The sequence below is a fragment of the Barbus barbus genome (genome assembly GCF_936440315.1).
Source record: "Barbus barbus genome assembly, chromosome: 40".
In the NCBI taxonomy this organism is placed as follows: Eukaryota; Metazoa; Chordata; class Actinopteri; order Cypriniformes; family Cyprinidae; genus Barbus; species Barbus barbus.
The window spans coordinates 6,410,722-6,431,631 of record NC_136718.1 but is presented as its reverse complement, the minus strand read 5'-3'; the positions used below and the strand labels follow the sequence as shown (position 1 = coordinate 6,431,631).

The 20,910-nt window shown below is 37.7% G+C and overlaps 1 protein-coding gene across 2 annotated transcripts; it reads left to right on the top strand.

Annotated features, from left to right (window-relative positions):
* The first annotated feature begins 960 nt into the window (after positions 1-960).
* Positions 961-19,785, top strand: LOC306860095 (uncharacterized protein). Of its 2 annotated transcripts, none has more exons than XM_079401623.1 (14): positions 961-1,262; positions 2,218-2,343; positions 3,117-3,417; positions 12,672-12,751; positions 12,916-13,084; positions 14,120-14,206; positions 14,491-14,534; positions 15,823-15,865; positions 15,972-16,015; positions 16,115-16,181; positions 17,662-17,790; positions 17,898-18,014; positions 18,688-18,781; positions 19,022-19,785. In XM_079401623.1, exons 1-13 carry the CDS (start codon positions 1,225-1,227, stop codon positions 18,757-18,759), a joined length of 1,317 nt encoding a protein of 438 aa, XP_079257749.1. In that variant the 5' UTR covers positions 961-1,224; the 3' UTR covers positions 18,760-18,781; positions 19,022-19,785. The 2 variants fall into 2 exon arrangements, with proteins under 2 accessions (XP_079257749.1, XP_079257750.1); XM_079401624.1 differs by having other exon boundaries at positions 1,147-1,262; positions 19,058-19,785.
* The last annotated feature ends 1,125 nt before the right edge of the window (positions 19,786-20,910 follow it).

Sequence of the window (20,910 nt, the reverse complement as noted above, 5' to 3'; positions counted from 1 at the left end):
ATATTTGTAGAAATAGCCAAAAATACATGGTATGGGTCAAAATTATTGATTTTTCTTTTATGCCAAAAATAATTTGGATATTAAGTAAAGATCATGTTCCATGAAGATATTTTGTACATTTCCTACCGTAAATATATCAAAACTTAATTTTTTATTAGTAATATGCATTGCTAAAGACTTAATTTGGACAACTTTAAAGGTGATTTTCTCAATATTTAGATTTTTTTACACCCTCAGAATCCAGATGTTCAAATAGTTGTATCTCGGCCAAATATTGTCCGATCCTAACAAGCCATACATCAATGGAAAGATTATTTATTCAGCTTTCAGATGATGAATAAATCTCAATTTCATAAAATGACATTTAAGACTGGTTTTGTGGTCCAGGGCCACACATGTTATGTTTAAAAATATTATGTTTTTTAGGTATTTTAAAATATCCTAAAATATGCAAGCCAAATACTGTATATGGGATGTTATCTGTAAAAATATTATATGTATGTATTTATTTTATATATTTAAAATATATTATTTTATATATTTAAAATACACAAGGTGAATAGAATAGAATAATGCAATATATTTGAGTTACTATGATTATACTTTCGGCCGTTTATTTTATTGCTTCTAGCTTTTAGACATTCCATACAGCTAAAACAATATGTTTTGCGTTTCTAGCCAAATATTTTAGTTTTTTTTTTTTTTTTTCAATTTTAAACCGTCTTTATTTATTCTCCAAACTGTTTTTTTTTTTTTTTTTTCCCTTCTTCTTTAGTTTTTTTTTTTCAAGATATACCTATTTGGCCATTTATTTTAGCTTCCAGGTTTTTGACATTTCACATAACTAAAACAGTGTATGTTTTGAGGTTTCTTTCTTAAGTAACTATATAGCTATAGTTTGTTTACATATTCTGCATCTCCAATCCACCAACCTCTCCCATTTTTAATTATGTAGGCTACTTTGATATTGTAAGTTTTGAGATGTGAAGATGTTCCTTCTTCGTCCGCACACGCTGTAGAGCTGCTCAAGGGCTTTAACGTGATGGTGTGTTAATAGTGAACAGGTATGATGCGCGCGCGGCGGGAGGTGATGGGGTGGTCATGTGACGAGCGCTCGTGAAGGTGCGGGGTAAAGGTGGCACACAGACACAGGGAAGAGCGAGATACTGCATACACCTCCACAGACCTCTCTCCAGCCGAGTTCAACACAACAACACAAAAATCATGTCTATTAGCCGGAAAAACTGGTCTGCTTTGTCAACGTAAGTAGATATAAATGTACATTTAGCGTTTATATTGGTTTGCTGAATGGTTTTGCGGTTTCTGACAGGTTGCAGAAGCGCAGGTGTCAGTGTTTATACCGACGTTATAGATGTTTATGCTATGGACATGTTAACTCAGACCTATAACTGGAAAGAAATAGCTTTTTAGGGTTTCTACTTTTTTATTTCTTCGCTCTAAAAATGTCAAAACTTAAGGCTTTCGAGTATCAAAAACAGCCTAGAAGGCACTTGAGTGTCAGAAATATAGCACCCAGGGCAACACTTCCAGTGTATTGTTGTAATTTACAATCATCATCATGTGCATTTTTGGACGACAATTTTAGACTGAAATAAAAACTGAAAGTAAGTGAGTCTGGACTGGACATGCAGTAGGAGTTTGTGGTGCGGGCTGTGATTATTTTGACAGCTAGTGTAATGCACTCATATGGAAAGTAATGTCATGCTATCAGACTCAAGGCAGTGAGTATCCTTTATCCAAAACAGAGCTTGAAAAACCAGTTATTGCACAATGAAACACTGTTTTCAAACTGAAATACAATAGTCCACCTCTGGGATATATCATCGAGACCTTTGATCATAATGCATCTTCTTATACTTTCAAAAAGACTTGACAGGATAGGTTTCAGTAGTGAGGAGCTCAAAACATCCCTGCCATTTCTTTCCTTTTGCCTCCAAGTGAATAGAGTTTTAAATCAGTCCGATAAAAAGTTTGAATTCAATGCTTTTTTTATGTTTCACAGAAATCAAAAGTGGTTGTTGCCAAAAGTTCTAATGTTTCAGGCAATATGGGCCAAACTATATTTTGGGGATGCAACAGAATAAGACAGTCTATCTTTCTATCTATCAAACAGCATCGGTGTTCACAAAAAACTGGAATGCTGAAAACCATATATGTTTATATGCATTTTAAACGCGTGATGTGTTTGATCTTCAGGCTGGCTCGACAGTGGACTGTGGAGGATGAGGAAGAGGTGGAGAGAGAGAAGAGGAGGAAGACAAGGGAGTCTACAGCAGACATGGATGAAAGTCCCACTGAAGAGACCGAACCACAAACCAGTAGGTGCGAGAACAAAAAAAGACAGAATTACAGAGAAAACCCAACTTCAGACAACAATAATGGTGTATTTATGCTTTCCCTTCCCTCTTCAAATTGCTTAAGAGCTGTAATTGGCTTTAGGACTCAGCGATATATATCAAATTCAATGCAAATTTTGTGTTAAGCATTTGCGTGAAGGAATTGACCTTACAGAACATAAGGATGAGCGCTTCAGAGAGCTTTAGATAAAGGTTTATGGTATCATAAAAGTGAATGTGAATATGATCTACATGTAATGTTGTAATTTGGTTTCATAATACCATATGTGGACACTGCCCATGTCTGTCAAGGAAAGCAGTTTGACCCAAAATAAGATTTTTTTTTTTTTTCTGAGAAACAAATTTACAAGAAGAGTCTCATGTGATGAAAACTATTTTCAACAATTTGAAAATCTGGAATCTGAGCTTGCAAAAAAATCTAAATATTGAGAAAATTGCCTTTCAGACTTCCAAATGAAGTTCTTAGCAATGCAAATTACTAATCAAAAATTAAGTTTTGATATATTTTCGGTAGGAAATTTACTAAATATCTTCACGGAACATGATCTTCACTTACGTTAATGATTTTTGGCATAAAAGAAAAATCAATCATTTTGACCCATACAATGTATTTTTGGCTATTTCTACAAATTTTTAACCACTCAAAGTTTTAAACCCAGTAAGAATTGCATGAAAATAAATCTTCAAGCACTAACATGACATGACAACATGCTAAACACACTACTATAACTATTCCAGTGTTAGTGGGCCTGCTGATGCTGGCGACTCCGGTGGCGGTCTGGCCCAGCTGCATATGGACTTTGTGGACATGTTGCGAGTCCGTGATGAACGGAGGAGGTTGAGGCACGTTGAAACCCTGAGGAAGAATAAGGAGGAAGATGATAGAGTCAAAGAGGCTGGTCCGGATGCGGAGCCCCATGTGGAGCTGCTGGGGGAACAGCAGGACGAGGAACTCTTCAAGAACATTCAGTGCAGCGTGGAGACCTTCATGTCAGCAGAACCTCCCACCAACTCGAAAGACTCAGAGAAAGACGAGAAGGTAGGAAGACATGGATTCTCAATGTACAGTAGTTCTTCTACAGTGATGTGATGCTTTTAGGAGATGCAGAGGTGGTCCAAAACCTACAGAGGTGACAACAGAATTTTAAGAAATCACGGGTGAGCTTCAGGAAGACAACAGACCGTTATATTGCCATCAGCCGATAGCTGTGGCCAACTAAACAATGAATACTAGAGAAGTGGTTCTCAACCTTTTTGACTTCAATTTCCCCTAGTGTCCACAACAATGTTTCCCAACCCCGTTGGGAAACCCTGACTCGTTCTAATAAAAAACACACTTGAATCAACTCATCTTATTAGTAGAGACTCCAATGCATGAAATTGATAAGAGAGACATCCAAACTGCGTACTGCTGGGTGCCTCCAGGAACAAGATTGGGAAACACTGATCCACAAAAAAAATTGAAAACCAGACTCTCCTAGTTTCTGTAAATTAAATAACAGAATTCCAAATGTTTAAAGTTGCACGTTCTTTAAGTTCTCACTCTATTTAACCAATAAACTGACATGCATTTTCCAGTTGATTTATTTGGATTTTTCAAAAGTATTTTTACTCACACCTTTTACAGTACTTGATAAGATATTTTAGATCTTGGCATAACTAGAAAAATGTGTATTGATTATACAATTTCACATTCAGTTTTAGGATTGTATTGATTGACATGACTTCTCCAGGTCTAGAATTAAAATGACAAATTTTTATTTTTAGTTATATTAACTTATTTTACTACATGTTTTGGCCCTGTATTAGAGCAAGTTCCCCTAATATCAGTTCCAAAATCTACCAACTGCTTCATCAGGAGACAATACAGCCATATCACCCTGTAGCCCAAGACTGGTTGCCCACTGAAGTTAAGCAGGGTTGAGCCTGGTCAGTACCTGGATGGGAGACCTCCTGGGAAAACTAGGTTGCTGTTGGAAGAGGTGTTAGTGAGGCCAGCAGGGGGTGCTCACCCTGCGGTCTGTGTGGGTCCTAACACCCCAGTATAGTGATGGGGACACTATACTGTAAAAAAAAGCACCGTCTTTCGGTGATGGTCATTAAAAATCCCAGGATGTCTTTCGAAAAGAGTAGAGGTGTAACCTCGGCATCCTGGCCAAATTTCCCCATTGGTCTCTGACCATCATGGCCTCCTAATCATCCCCTTACACTGATTGGCTTCATCACTCTGTCTCCTCTCCACCAGTAAGCTGGTGTGTGGTGAGCGTTCTGGCGCACTATGGCTGCCGTCGCATCATCCAGGTGGATGCTGCACATTGGTGGTGGACGAGAAGACACCAGCCCTCACAATGTAGAGCGCTTTGAGTGCTTAGAGAAGCAGAAATATATAAAAGCGCTATATAAATGTAATTAATTATTATTATTAATAAACAATGTTTTGATGTTTTTTACTTTGAGTAGTAGTAGTTATTTATTTTTATTGCCATGCCAGCATCTAAGGCCATCTTCATGGCCAATAATACAAGAGTTCCATAAAAACAAAATAAAAACCAAAGCAAACAGAGAAATACAGCAGTTAAAAATTATACAAGATTTTTTAAATTAATATATGATAAAAAAAATATATATATATCTTTTCTGGTAAAATCTTACTAAGTGTACTTCATTAAAAGAAGTATACTTTAAAACAGTCTTGTATGACCTATATATGACATCTCCTAAAACACCACTTGATCAAATCTTGTTTTAAGGGAGAGAAAATGTCTCTTTGAAATTTCAGGATGGATTTCCTTTTGAGAATATACTCAAGGGAAATTATTATATTTAATAAAGTACAGAATCTAAGGTAAACTGTTTCACCCACAATCTGCATTTGCTTTGTAATTTTTATGTTTATTAGCATATCACACACTGTAGGCTTAACAACATGTTAACATCAGACTCTCCTGGAATCAATGTCATAGAGCATTTTAAATCCATCAGTTATGGTTGTACTGTTGGGCTTGGTTTGGATTGGCGTTTGTTGGCAGAACAAATACTTTGCCATTAAGAGTAATTATGAGTAACTTCTTTAAATAAACCACTTTAAACCTTTGCATGTTTTGGCATGGCATATTCTTTGCAAAGGCTGTGACCTGTACTGTTTTTTGATAGGGTTATGCATCAGTTCTCACAGCAGGGGAACATTAATGTTGCAAATGACATTGTAGCATTACCCATTAGGTGCTATATATAGTAGGACAGTGAGAGTGAAACGGTTAGGTTGTATCGATGGGAAACAGCAGTGTCTCGTTGTTTTTGTCATTCGCAGACAAGTTTAAATGAACTTGCTGGATGAACTTGTTTGGCAATGGTTTAATTATAAAATCCTCTCTTCTCTGTTATTTCTGTTGTCAGTTAGTTGTCAGTTCTGCTCAGTGTAAATCTGACTGGTTTCATCATGTGGCTAGGGGTCAGAGGTCATCTGCTTGCTGTGAATCTGTCTCTCGTTACCACCCGTAGAGTGTGTAATTAATCATCTACAGGATTAAGAGAAAGAGCTGTGGGAGGCCCAGTCTTTTTTACACACACCTACAGGGCCTCGACATGAGAGAACATTAAGTCATTTGACCCACTTCTGAAGTGTGCCATCACTTCTGTGAAAGTGAATTCTCAGCCAGTGCAACCTGTTTCTAAATGCACAGCAATGCTGAAAGAAAGTTGAAGGAACAAAATCAATATATTAAAAATGTTCCTTTTAATGAAACTGCAGTATTTCACTGTAATTATGAATCTGTAGTTTGAATTATTTATCTGCTTATGTTTGTTCAAAGCAATGTTACCAGTATCGACCACATCTGCCATTTACAGTATATCACACAAAGATATTAGTGATCTCAAATCAGAAGTGCCTGAATTTCAATTTAAACATACCATTTTTTAAAGATTTTCTCAGAAATTGTTCTATCCATGTTTACATTTTAAATTAGAGGTCGGTGGCATGACTAAAATCTTATATCACAGTACAAAAATACACTACAGTTCAAAGGTTTGCTTTTTGTTTTGTAAAAATTTATATTTTTATTGAGCAAGATTGCATTAAATTGATCAAAAGTGACAGTAAAGGCATAATATAGAAATATAATGTTGATTAAGATTTATATTTAATATAAATGCTTATTTGAACTTTCCATTCATCAAAGAATCCTTAAAAATATCACTGATGTAGCAAATCAGCATATTAGAATGATTTCTGAACGGTCATGGAAAACTGAAGACTGGAGTAATGATGCCGGAAATTCAGGATAAATTGCATGAATAAATTATTAAAATAGAAAACAGCTATTATTTTCCAATATTATAAATGTTTTACAATGTTAACATTTTTACTGTTTTTGCTAAAAATAAAAAAATGCCACCTTCCGATCGCAGGCCTTCCCACTCCTTGAGTTCTCTCCAGCACTGGAAAGCTGATCCGATATTTACACGGGTCCTACTTCAAGATTCAAGATTTTTATTTGTCACATACACAATTATACAGAGTATAACCAGCAGTGAAATGTAGGTCAGGTCCGCTCCAAGGACAGTGCAATTATAAAGTATACAAATATTAAGAAAAAGAATACAAATATTAAGAAAAAGAAAAGTTGAAAAAGATAAAATAAAATAAAGATAAAAAATATAAATATAAATATAAATGTGCAGGTCAGTATGTTGTTGACTTAGATAATAATAAGAGGAATGTGCAAAAAGTTGTACAGGGTATGTAAATAGCAGCAGCATGAGGTAGAAAAAATTCTGAAGCTTATTGATATAGTGATATTTACATGGAGTCATGTGATGTTATGACACGAGTTAGAGTTTAGGAGCCTGATGGCCTGGGGGAAGAAGCTCCTCCTAAGTCTCTCAGTTTTTGCCATCAGGCTACGGAAGCGCTTACCAGATGGAAGCAAAGTGAATAGTCGGTTACCAGGGTGATTAGAGTCCTTGATGATTTTAACAGCTCTACTTTTGCAGCGCTTGATGTAGATGTCCTGCAGAGAGGGGAGAGCAGACCCTGAGATGCGCTCAGCTAAGCGCACAACTCTCTGTAGTGCTTTGCAGTCCTGATTGGAGCTGTTTCCATACCACACTGAGATGCACTGAGTCAATACACTTTCTATGGTCCCTGAATAGAAAGTTTTCAGGATTGCTGGTGAGACCCTGAATTTCCTCAGCTGTCGCAGGTGGTACAGTCTTTGCCTGGTTTTCTTAACCTGTGTTTGGATGTGTGTAGTCCAAGTCAGGTTCTCGGAGATGTTTACACCGAGGTACTTGAAGTTGCTCACCCTCTCCACAGGGGTCCCACTGATCATAAGAGGAGTGTAGGGCTGCTGCTGTCTCTTCCTAAAGTTCATGATCAGCTCTTTAGTTTTGCTCACATTCAGAGAGAGACAGTTGTCCTGGCACCATGATATGAGTCTCTCTACCTCGTCCAAGTATGCGGTCTCATCATTGTTGGAGATGAGGCCCAGAACCACAGTATCATCAGCGAATTTGATAATAGATGTGGAGCTGTGAGAGGATACACAGTCATGCGTGTAGAGAGAGTAAAGCAGGGGACTCAGGACACAGCCCTGTGGGGCTCCTACGTTGAGGGTGATGGAGTTTGAGGTGAACTGGCCAACTTTCACCACTTGAGGTCTGCCGGTGAGGAAGTCTTGAATCCAGTCACAGAGTGAGGAGTTTAGGCCAAGGTCTGTGAGTTTAGATGCCAGCTTGATGGGGACTATAGTGTTGAAAGCTGAGCTATAGTCAATGAATAGCAGCCTTACATAATTCCCATTGTTGCTGTCCAAGTGTGTGAGGGAAGAGTGGAGGACGTGAGAGATGGCATCGTCAGTGGATCTGTTTGGGCGATAGGCAAACTGAAGAGGGTCCAAAGTATCAGGGATGGAGGAGCAGATGTGGCTCTTTACAAGTCTCTCAAAAACCTTCATGACTATTGATGTGAGGGCAACTGGGCGATAGTCATTCAGGCAAGAGGGTTTATTGTTCTTTGGCACAGGGATAATGACAGATTTTTTAAATGAGGTGGGAACTACGGAGGTAGCAAGGGGCTCATTAAAGATAGAAGTGAACAAACCAGCGAGCTGATCGGCACAGGACCTCAGAATACAGCCGGTTATCCCATCAGGTCCGGCTGCTTTCCTGACGTTCACTTTCTTTAGCGCCCTCCGAACCTCATCCTCCGACACGGTGATTACAGGATCATCGCTGCTCTGCCTGCTGCTTCCTGATGCGCTGGTCGGCAGCGACGCGACGCGCCGCCGGCATTGCAATCGAAGCAGCCGTAGAAGATGTTTAACTCGTCTGCCAGCAACGGATCTGCTCTCACCTCCGCGGAGGGTTTGTTTCCAAAGGCACAGATGGTCCTCAGTCCCTGCCACATCCGTCAAGAGTCATTGAGCTGGAAATGAGACTCAATTCTCTCTCTGTATCTGTGTTTAGCGGCTCTTACTGCGCGTCGGAGAGCATAGCACGATGCTTTGTACTCGCTCATATTCCCGGTCAGAAGAGCCTCATTGTAAGCGGCAGTGCGTGTGTTAACCGCAGCACGGATTGTTCTGTCCTTATCATTATTGTTTCTGTAGCTTGCTCGGTTAGCGTGTTTACAAAGCTTAATGCTACATCCGTGAACTCGCTGACGTCAGAAGAACTCGCCTGGAACATGTCCCAATCGACGTCATCAAGAGCCGCCTGCAGCATAGTCTCTGAGTGGGAGGACCAGTGCGTCACTACTCTCTGCACCGGAGGTTCCTGAATGAGCCTTTGTTTGTACCCCGGTGTTAGAAAAATGGCGGCATGGTCCGATTTGCCAAAAGCCGGTAGTGAGCGGGCTTTGTAGGCATTCTTGAACTGAGTGTAGCAGTGATCCAGTGTGTTTGGTCCTTTAGTTGGACAGGATACGTGTTGATGAAAGTTCGGCATGACCTGCTTGAGTTAGGCTTTGTTAAAGTCCCCCGCGATGATAAAGGCAGTGTCCGGATGTTTGTTGATGTAGCCGCTGAGCACATCGTGAAGTTTAGACAAAGCCAGGCCAGTGTCTGCCTGTGGTGGAATGTACACAGCAGTAATAATGATCGATGAAAACTCCCGGGGCAGATAAAATGGGCGGCAAATAATGGAAAGATGTTCCAGATGAGGCGAGCAGGAACGCAACAGAATGGAGATATTCCTGGGATCACACCATTTCTTGTTAATCATGAAACATACTCCTCCACCCCTGGATTTACCGGCCTCTGCTGTTCTGTCCGTCCGAAAAACAGAGAAGTTCTCACTTGGCATTACAGCAGTGTACGGGACCATGGACGAAAGCCACGTTTGACAAACAAAGGATGTTGCAGTCCCTTATGTCCCGTTGGAAACTAATCCTGGCTCTAAGATCGTCCATCTTATTTTCCAAGGATTGGACATTTGCTAGCAGAATGCTCGGGAGAGGAGGACAGTGAGCCCTTTTCCTGAGTCTGTCTCGAATCCCAGCGCGTTTCCCGCGGTGTTTCTTGATCCTTCGCCTCGGGGGGTTATTGTTCATCTCTGTGTTCTGAAGAATCTCCAGAGGCCATGAAGGATTCCTGGATAAAGTGTCCTGGAACAGGTTAGTGTAGCGGTTTCAATGTCCAAAAGTGTTTCTATGTTGTAGGTGATCAGTGCCGACGTGGAATGTGTAAAAAGAGAAAGTAAAAGTAAGTAAAAAAGTAAGTTAAAGCAAAATCTCAGCGGAGCGGCCTGAACGGCGTCCGAGCACAACGGCGCCATTTTGGACATTCTTCTTGCCTTATCTTAACACCGTGTGTACACAAAACCATGCCGCAACAAATCCTTGACAGTAAACTGCTGCCGCATTCTATTTATGACACATTGACACAAATTTCAAATGATTTTCAATGGTCCGGTGTAGACACAGCGTAAGCCTTCTTTTGTTCTGCAGACGTTTTCCTCTTTTGGTTTTGGTCCGTCATGTGCACAGAGTGCTCTCTCCTCTGCATCATGAGTAGACACGCCCATTACTGCTGATTGGCTACAAGTTTGTTTTGCTACTCTGCCTTGACTTGTTTTCTAAAGCATTTTTTGAAAAAATGAATACCCCACCTTTAATCTCATTGATTATATTCTCTTTTTATTTGGAACCTGATGGACGCAAACCAAAAGATAAGATTATAGCGAATGAATGATAAGTTTGGCAACAGTGCAAAAACAACTTCCTATTATATAACAGCTGAGTTAAAAACAAGCACCAGACAACAGACCACACATAACTGATGACAGTTGAGTCACCAATAGTGAGACAAAATGCATAATGCTGAACAATTTCCAACAACAACACCACTTGATAAGTTCTTCATCTTGACACATTTCCATCACAAAGCAATCCTGCACACCAGTGTTGGGAAGGTTACTTTGGAAATGTAATAGGTTACAGATTACAAGTTACCCTACTTAAAACATAATAAGTAGTGCAACTTAATAAGTAGTGCAATTTTCCAATTACTTTATTAAAGTAATGTAACTGATTACATTTGATTACTTTTTGATTGCATTTCTAAATTTCTAATGTTTTCAACTGTTAATCATTTTCAAGCATGTAAACAAGGCAACACTAATTGCTGTCAGACTTTCGAAATATTTCATCACTTGAATTAAGATTATAATATTTCATTTTAAAGGAGACATTGGATGAAAAATATTTATTTGCATATCAATGTGTCTTAGAAGTTTGTGGACACAACCACCCCACAATGATATAAATTCTCTCCTTTTTTTAATCCCCCAAAAACCTAAACAGTCTCAATTATCAAGCCAATTTGATTTTGGAGTGAATAACCAGCGCTTTCTCCACCCTCAATACCACGACTGAGGTGAGACCCTTGAGCAAGGCACTGAACCCCCGACTGCTCCCCGGGCGCCGCAGCATTGACTGCCCACTGCTCCGGGTGTGTGTTCACAGTGTGTGTGTCACGGTGCACACAGCAGGGAGGAACAAGGAACACGTCGTAATTCAAAACACAGTCTTTACTTTAGACATCAGGACAGGACAGGACAGGACAGGACAAAGCAAAGCAAACACAGACATCAAACACAGACATCAAACACCGGGGAGTAACGAGTAGACCAGACGAAATAACACTGCATAGACAGGACTATAAATACACAGGTAAATTAACGAACACGGCTGGACACGAATAAACTAGTAATGACATATCGAGGACCGGAAACAAACCAAATATGGGCATAGAAACACAGGGCACATGTGGAAACACAAGACACACACAACATAGGACTGACAGTGTGTATGTGTGTGTTCACTACTGTGTGTGTGTACTTGTATGGGTTAAATGCAGAGCACAAATTCCGAGTGTGGGTCACCATACTTGGCCACATGTCACTTTGCTTCACTTTCACTTAATTCGTTTATGCCTGACTGCACAAATCATTTTACTCCAGACTGTTTTCTGAATGAGGGACTATTCAAGGCAGATTTTGTTAACAAGTTAAAACTCAAGGATGGATCACTTCTACAGAAGAGAGGGGCGGGGTGAGCAGAGCTCATTAGCATGTAAAGAGATATGCACCGAAACAAATCACTGTGAACAGAGCTGTTTTTGACAAGGTAAAAAGGGTGTTGTTTTACATGACCACTGAGACCATTTCAAGAAGACCCTAATGAATCACACCAACTTGTGGAAAATTGGCATCCGATGTCCCCTTTGAAGCACAGCCACCACAAAATCAGACTTACTTTAAAATACAGATTTAAAATCATAACAAGAAATAATTTAATAGCTATGATATTGTTTGTGAAATCAAATCTTTGCATAGCTATGACAGGAAACGCTGGATCTAACAATGCCTTGGAAAAAAATTTAAGCATATACATAAACCCATATAGGAAATATAAGAGTTATCGGATAAGCATGTTATAAACTTCTGAAACATTGGTGTTTCATATTTTAGAGCAGTCACTGCAATTTATGAAAGAAGTCAATTAAATCTGTATGAGGGGGTGTGTGTGAAAAAAATCAGATGTAACCCCCTTTGTAATCCTTACAATTTCCATAAGTAACTGTGATTTAATTACACATTTTTTCTCAGTAACTGTAACTGATTAAATTACTTTTATTTTGTAATTAAATTACATAATCCCGTTACATGTAACTAGTTACTCCCCAACACTGCTGCACACTGGCATACTAGCAACATACCGGTTAACTACCATCACATCATACTGCCTGGCTCATTCACATACTCAATGGCATTTTTTTTGTCTTTTTATAGGAAGAAAATGGAGGCACAAACCAAGATTCAACATCAATCAACTCCCTACCCCCCTCAAAAGCATCCAGAAAGTTTGTGAGGTATTTACAATTTCTACCCATTACAAATATTTGAATTAGAGAGTGAAATGCTGGACTGACAGTAGTGTAAACCCAGCTCTTTCATTATTTCTCTCACTGGAGACATTGATCTGTTTGCAGTTGCCCTGCTCAAATTATATCCTACTGTTGTTCTCTTTGATCAGCTCTCTCTCCATGTCCTTTGATAAGAGTCCCACATCACCCTCAGCAACCAGCAGACTGGTTTCTCCTCTGAGCTCCAAGTCTCCGCCCCCTCAGTCCCCGAGGGCGGAGTCACCACGCAGTCCCACCCACTCCGGCTCTATGAGCCCCACACCAAATGGGGACGCAGAGGTGAGACTGCCACGATTCACACTAACAGCACTGCTGTCTTGTTTAGCAGTTTCCCTACAGAAAGAACTATGGTGATACCATGGTACAACGGCAGTCATTCCATAATACTACAACATTTATATGGCAATAGCATATATACACTAAGGCAATTATATAGTACTTCAAAGAATAGAATAATATTACCAATGTACCAAAGTAGAATGATGTTAGGGCTCCCTCTGGAGGAACACTGACGCTATGATATTTACTGTTTTTATTGTGGCCAGAAAAAAGCTAATTTTCACAGATATTATAAAAGATTAAGGGGATAAAGGAGACCATGTACATTGAAAACAAAAATGTTGGTGTAGGATTTGCATTGACACAATTTTCACTAGTAAATTGCTAGTAAATTTCACAATTAATTACGAAAACAGCATTGAATTAAATGTGAAATTTTAATGTACAAAGACTGAAAAAGTATTTTCTTATAAAACACAAACCAGTAATCTTTGTTTCACATTCAACTTTACAAATGGCGTTTTTTTTTTACGTTTAACTGAATACAATGGTGTAGGATTGACTTTGTAATTATTTGTGAAATGTTCAGCTATTTCTGAGTAAAAGTTTCAAATTAACGGCAGGTAGCACATTGAATTAAATATGAAATTTGAAGTGGAAACACTGAAATAGTCTTCTAAGTCATTTTTTGCAGTGTACACTGAAAACAAATGGAAGGATTGACTTTGAAACAATTTGCACCCAGAAATTACTAGTAATTCTCACAAATAAGTACGATGAAATGGTAAGCAATGCATTGAATCAGTTTAAATATGTTTGTCATTCCTATACTTGCTCTTTAATCCCATTCTGTACACAGACTTCTATTATGAACTGGATTTACAGCCAAATTCTGCAGCTGAATTAACTCCAGTCAATTCTAGTGATCTAAAACAGGCTTCATCATTTATTGACTGATTATATTTGTGTAATTCATTATGCATTCTCTTACAGTTTTTCCTCATACTGCCTTGTTTTATTTGCATGTGTGCACAGAGACATGAAAATGGGTCACCGAGCAATTCCAAACCAGCTGCGAAACCTGCATTCACACGGCAGAGCTCCAGAACGGTGTCCTTCAAGGTAAAACTCTCGTTTGACTATATAAATGCATCTGAGCTAATTAAGTGTGAGAGTCAATATGTTATATAACACAGTGTCAACATTTGCCTTTCATGTGGACAGTACAGCCACTATACTGTCAAATTTACTTGTGTCAATAACCTTCAAGTGCTACGTCACATACAGCTTTTATTATTTATGCCATGCTCTGTCAGGACTCATTTGTTAAATATTTGACTAACTTAACACACACACAGACAGACAGACAGTACAGCTTTGTGCCTCAGTGTCATTATCCATTTCAGATGATGAAGAAGAAGGAGGAAGAAAACATGCCGCTACAGAGAAGGTACAGATCAACACACACACACACACACACACACACACACACACACACATAGACAACACACACACACTTTTACTTATTTTTTTTAAGTATTACCTTAAAAGACGTGCTTAACTGTACTAAATGTGCATTTGTACTTCAAATCTTAACAGAATATTAAAAAAATCTGTACTTGCAGATCATATATTAATGAAATAAGGTCACTTAAGTGCATTTAAAGTTCAATTTCATGACTGTTTCTTAACACACTTAAGTACACTTTTAAAAAGTGCACTTTGTAATAATGTCAAATTAAAAGATGTACATTAAATACAATTTAAATCATTGTTTTCACGCACACTTCTTTTGATGTGTCGACTAACAAACTAAAGCACATGTAAAGTACTTGATTCTAATTTTAACTGTAGTGTCTTATTCAAGATTACATTTTAAATCTAGTTAATATACAAGGTAGTATATTTAAAATCTTTGACATTGCAACTTTATCATTACAAATGTGCAATATATTTCTCAATACATAACATACAAGTTTCAAAAGAAAATGACATTAAAGTATATTTTAGTTGACCATAAATGGTTGCCAGTGTATTTGCCAGTCCATTTTACCCTTATTTCACAACATAATTATGAAATTACAAATAAAATGTACTTAAGTCCTACTTAAGTTAGTTTTTATAAAAAGCACTTTAAAGTTCCGTTAACTGCATTTAATATAAATTTAAACTTTAAATAGTAAATGACATGCAATTTAATTTAATTCAACAATTGTTCACAACTCACATTTAACAGTGGGCTACTGTATGTTCTTCTGACTAAAACAGTTACATCTTCAATAAATATTCTCTTTTAGTTTCATTTTTCATGTACCACGAATGTCCTAAAGAAAATATGATTATTTTCTGAATATGGCAACTCTATGTCTTATCTTTTACATTAATTAATGTTAGTTAAATACGTTATTGTTCGTTGTTAGCAGATAATGTATCAACTAATGTAAACATGTACAATGTTTGTTAAAAATAGTATATGTAGAATTTAACATTAAAAGATATCAATGTTGTAGAAATATTTATCATTGTAAATTATTGCATTAATTAACATACACAACCTTATTGTAGCGTGTAACCCCAACCACAATATCAGATTCACTCATAATTCTAAAAAAAGAAAATGAAATGTTCAATCAATGACACTGTTTATTTCAAAATTGATGTAATTTAAGCTTTTACAGTGATGAGTTACAACTATCTGTACTCCCTTCCCTTCTATTAACATCCAATCTGATCCACAGTGCAAGTGTGCGGATGCAAACGAAGACCTTTGAATCTAATAAGGTAAAGCTTTTAAAGACAAATCTGCTGTAAAAACAAACAGCCCAAACCCTTTCAGTCCAGTCTCAATATGAACTCTCAAACTTATTCTAGATGTTTTGACCCACAGAGCTCCAAACAAGAGGAGGAGCAGCAGACCCAATTTCAGAGAAAGTCTGTATTACTGCATTTACAGTGAGCTATTAGTTTCTGTTCCAGCAGCAGTACAATGAGAGTGTGTTGAATTAACTGCTGTCTGTGCTGTTTCTCAAGCTCCCGACAGAGGTTATCATCTCGCTCCATTCAGGAGAAAATGGAACGACTGGCTGAAGCCTCACAGGTCTGAATCTGAAATGACTAAAAACTTGGCACTTTTCCATATGTTCAATGATTTTTTTTAAAGTGCATTAAAGATTTTTTTTTTTTTGAGAACTATTAAATGTTACATGCACTGCAAAAAAATGCATATTTTTCCAATACAAATATTTAAAGGAACACTCCTCTTTTTTTGAAAATAGGCTCATTTTCCAACTCCCCAAGAGTTAAACAGTTGAGTTTTACCGTTTTTGAATCCATTCAGCCGATCTCCGGGTCTGGCGGTAGCACTTTTAGCGTAGCATAGATCATTGAATCTGATTAGACCGTTTGCATCTCGCTCAAAAATGACCAAAGAGTTTCCATATTTTCCCTATTTAAAGCTTGACTCTTCTGTAGTTACAGTGAAAGTAGTCCCCAGCTATATCATAACTAGTTGCCTAGCTGGGGACTACTTTCAGGCACTGAGTCATATCATTGCGTGGTACGTACGGCAGCAAAGTTCCTTGATTATTATGCCGGAATGAGAGTATATTTCCTAGCCATATTGGCCTAGACATTTTCTGTCAGTCTCAGTACACAATGTAACTACAGAAGAGTCAAGTTTTAAATAGAAAAAATATGTAAACTCTTTGGTCATTTTTGAGCGAGAAGCTCAAATCAGATTCAATCAATCTATGCTAAGCTAAGCTAAAAGTGCTACCAGCTGAATGGATTCAAAAACGGTAAAACTCAACTGTTTAACTCTTGGGGAGTTGGAAAATGAGCCTATTTTCAAAAACAGTGGAGTGTTCCTTTAAACATTGTTAAATGAAGATACATTTACTTTATTGAAGATATGAAGTCTTGTTTTCTGAAAAACTGTACAAAATTAAATGTGCTTAAAACAAGAACAAAAATCTGCCAAATATCTGTACTTAAGTAGATTTTTCTGTTCCCACTGATGCGTGACACTCTTCATTTTGATCAGTTTCTCATAAACCGGTCTTATGTCATTTTGAGTCTCCAGTAAATGTATCTTGATTTAATAATGTTTGGACATTTGCACTGGAAAACAAGACAAAAAAATACAGAGGAAGAACAGCACTTTTCTGTCCCCTGAGTTCTACTTTTCAAACTTTGTTAATACAAGACATTTATATTTAGAGACCATATTGACATATTTCATTGTTTATTCTTTATATTTTCTTTACTTGGGCTTAAAAAATCTACAAATCAATTTACAATTATAAAACCTGCAGAAAATTAACCTAGCATGAAAAGTCGCTCATAAAATGTCTGTATTCCACTTTAAAAAGTTTTGATTTCATCTTTATTTAATTTCCAGTAAAGTCTTTAAACTGCATAGATTGGTTGCAAAATGTAAAATAAAATAGAACTAATATCAAGTTCAGCTGTAGAAAGACTTCCAGGCCTTTTTTTATGAACAGTGGCAGATTTTCTGAATGTAAGACAAACAAAAGCATGCTTGAGAAATGTATTTTGTTGCTCTTTCCAACTTTTAGAAATGGGAAATATCCAAATCCCCAGTGGTGCACCAGACCGTGTGTTTAGCGGACGAGGTGTCGAGGAAGAGGGAGCTGTTTGAGAAAGAACAGGAGGGATCCGACAGAAGCCATTTGTTCTCCAAACAGGTGAGGACCATATCAGTGTCTGGACAAAATGGGTTATTTATTCACTTGTTTGAGCTCATCTGAACTGACCATTCAATCATTTGTTAAGAACATTTACTTTGTTTCAGGAATTTCGCAGCTTTTCTTCGGGAATCTCTGATCGAATTAATCGCTGGGTTCAGAAGAAAACATTTACTGTGTCATCCTCATCTTCATCCTCATCTTCATCATCTCATAGTCCTTTGGTAAGTGCTGCGTTATGTAGGCATAAGCTTACGTTTATCTATGTTTTTATTTTATTTTAATTTTGCCATAAGGAAATCATGAGAGGGTGCACAATGATTTCCACTGTTTTTCTCCAGGCTTTGGCTTGGTGGCAGTATTTCACTTTGCACTGAGCCTATTTCGTTCACTCATTTGACCTTGTTAGTCATCGCACAAATATGCGTCATGTATGTGGTGAATCTGGAGTAAGTATTTGCACCAATGAAATGACAGGTTTTAGCCATGATCAGTCTATGTATGACACATGGCCTCCACGTATCCTCACATAACCTTTTCCATTCCCCAGAATAGATTTTTAAACAAACAATCCTGTACAGAACTATAAATTACACTCTTATCTTTAACAGTAAACATGCTGCAATTAAAACAGCATTTCCTGTAGTATTGCTTTGTTGTTGTCATGGATGAAGTCAACTAAATTTCTCACTAAAAAAAGCCTTAAAACTGGTTTCATTTTCTTCATCCATATTTCTTCCTCGTTCAGTTTGCAGTCTGTGGCACCGATGGCTTGCTGTGTCACATTGGTGTAATGCTTTGTAATGTGGAAGAGTCTCACTTGAAGAGTTAAAGGCTTAAAACAAGGAACAATGTCTTCTTTATGTTTTCTCTCATAACTCATTTGTTTATGCTCAGGATCTGAGACATGTGAGTATCTCCAGTAAGAAAAGTTTGTTTGAAAGAGGACAAGACCAGGACCACAAGTGACACTCTCACGGATAAAGACAAAGTGAGCTGATCGTTTGTCTCTAAATAAAAATAGAGAAGTTGTATTTTTTGCATTGAACATACTTTTTATATTCAGTTCAGCATACCTCATTATCATTAATGTAGTAACAAAAATGTATCATTTAATAGTAAAGTTGTATTATACATTACAATAATAATTGTTGCAATTAAAATAATTTAGGTACATTTAATATTTGAACAAATCACTGTATCCAGGTTTGTTTGTTTTTCTGCATTACAGGTTTAATGAGATCCATTTGATCATGTATCTCTGCAGATTGTGAAGATTTTGAAGGAAGCTTGATCGACTCTTTCAGACAGTCAGTGCCAAGGATTGTCTCTAAACTCCTTTTGCTTCTGCTTCTTTACATTGGCTAATTCCTCAGGCATAGTACTGATCTACATTATTTGGGTAAATTCAAGGCTTATGTTATTGGTTGTGGATGTGTGTACTAATGGATTGTGGAAAGCATCAGGACTGTCTTCCAGGGTCTTTACACAGAAACTGAACATCACAGGGTTCATCTGACAGCAGGAATACAGACATACAGCTTCTTTGTGTCGGTGCCAGACACTCCTCTTCCTTGTAGCTAGATATTTGTGCTGTTGATAAGTAAGTTATTAGGAGAAAGTGGCATAATCTATGACCTGAGCCATAACTCATAACAGTCCAACGTACAACTGTAATATCATGAATGTCTGTTTCAATGAACCTAGTGGAAATAAGCTCAATGACTCCTTTGTAATGGAGCTGGAATCGTGTGCTGAAGCTTACCTATGCTCTCGCTGCTGTTGTTTCAACCTGCCGGAGACTTAATGAGGAAACGTAATTTAGACGTAATCTATGGAGAAATGTGTCCTATCAAGCCCTTTGCAAACTGACTTCAATCCATTCCAATTCAACCAAGCTTACGTTTCCTTTTTTGCTAACCGACCTGTCATGTAATTACCATTTCTGCCCAGAAGGGTTATGCTGTAGATTAATAAAACATTTTTTTACTTGTGGTTATGTTGTCTCCTGTTTTCAAATTATGCAGGCTTAGGATCTGAATTTGTGAGAATAGGAAATATATAAAAAATAATAATTAAAATAAAAAAAAAATTCTGGATTGCTTAAACTCATTTCTTGAAACTACGCCTCGTATTCTCAAAACACCAAACACGAATCCATAACTTCTAACTCAATTCCCCAAACTTCCTATATTCAGGTCAAAATGAAGCTCTCCACTCAAAACAACTCAATCTTGCAGAAAAACCAAACTTTGCTCTCAGACACACAAACAGTCAAAAACACACACACTACAGAACAGTTTTACACACTGATGAGATCAATTCAAAACAATACTATAAAAACCGGTTATAAGTGTGGTACTTCCCAAATGTTTTATTTCTCAGTTTACAGTTTTTCTCAATTGCTTTGGCACATTTAACAGTCTTATTATTCTCTAAACTGTGAATGCAAATGTCACAACTGTTTGCTGGAACTTCAGAACTTCATTGCATGTCTGCAAAATGTAGTTACTCACCCAAAACATTTCATTCATGCTTCAAAACCTGGTTATCGTGTCGGTAATTTGGCCAAGGCCACCAAAATATAAAGTATTTTTTGTCATCGTGTGAGCCACACTGGTCAAAATGTTTAGTTGTTTTTTTCACCATGACTGTCAAAAACTGTGTGTAGTATTACCGGAGGCAAACTATGGCAATAGTTTAGATGACAGTTACTGTAGTCCTACTGAAACGCTGAAGGCTGCACATATATCCATTTCAAAAGTACAAATTTACACATTACTGTATGTGGGATATTGATTAAAAGAGACTGTTTCGAAATGTTTGAATTATTGAGGATATGGTTGATCTCCCAATATTTAGCTGCACACTTCAGCCATTGTAAGGTCATGATTGACAACATGATCCACAATAGTGGCCCTACTTTCATCTGATATGCACCTCTGTCCTTGGCCTCGTCTGCCTCTTCCTCTGTTTTGCCTGTGTACCCTTCCACCATGCATTCCTCTCGGCTGTTGACCCTGATTGTTTTCTGGACGTTCATCCACTGTCAGAATTTGTAAGTCTTGTGTTGTCCTCTTTCTAATATATGCTTTCCAGTTGAAGGTTCGTGAGATGTAC

Excerpts from the sequence above, each read along its gene's own strand:
- LOC306860095 (XM_079401623.1), top strand. The coding sequence starts at position 1,225 with ATGTCTATTAGCCGGAAAAACTGGTCTGCTTTGTCAAC. Across the intron at positions 3,418-12,671 it reads ACTCAGAGAAAGACGAGAAG|GAAGAAAATGGAGGCACAAA; the intron begins GTAGGAAGACAT and ends GTCTTTTTATAG. Across the intron at positions 12,752-12,915 it reads GCATCCAGAAAGTTTGTGAG|CTCTCTCTCCATGTCCTTTG; the intron begins GTATTTACAATT and ends CTCTTTGATCAG.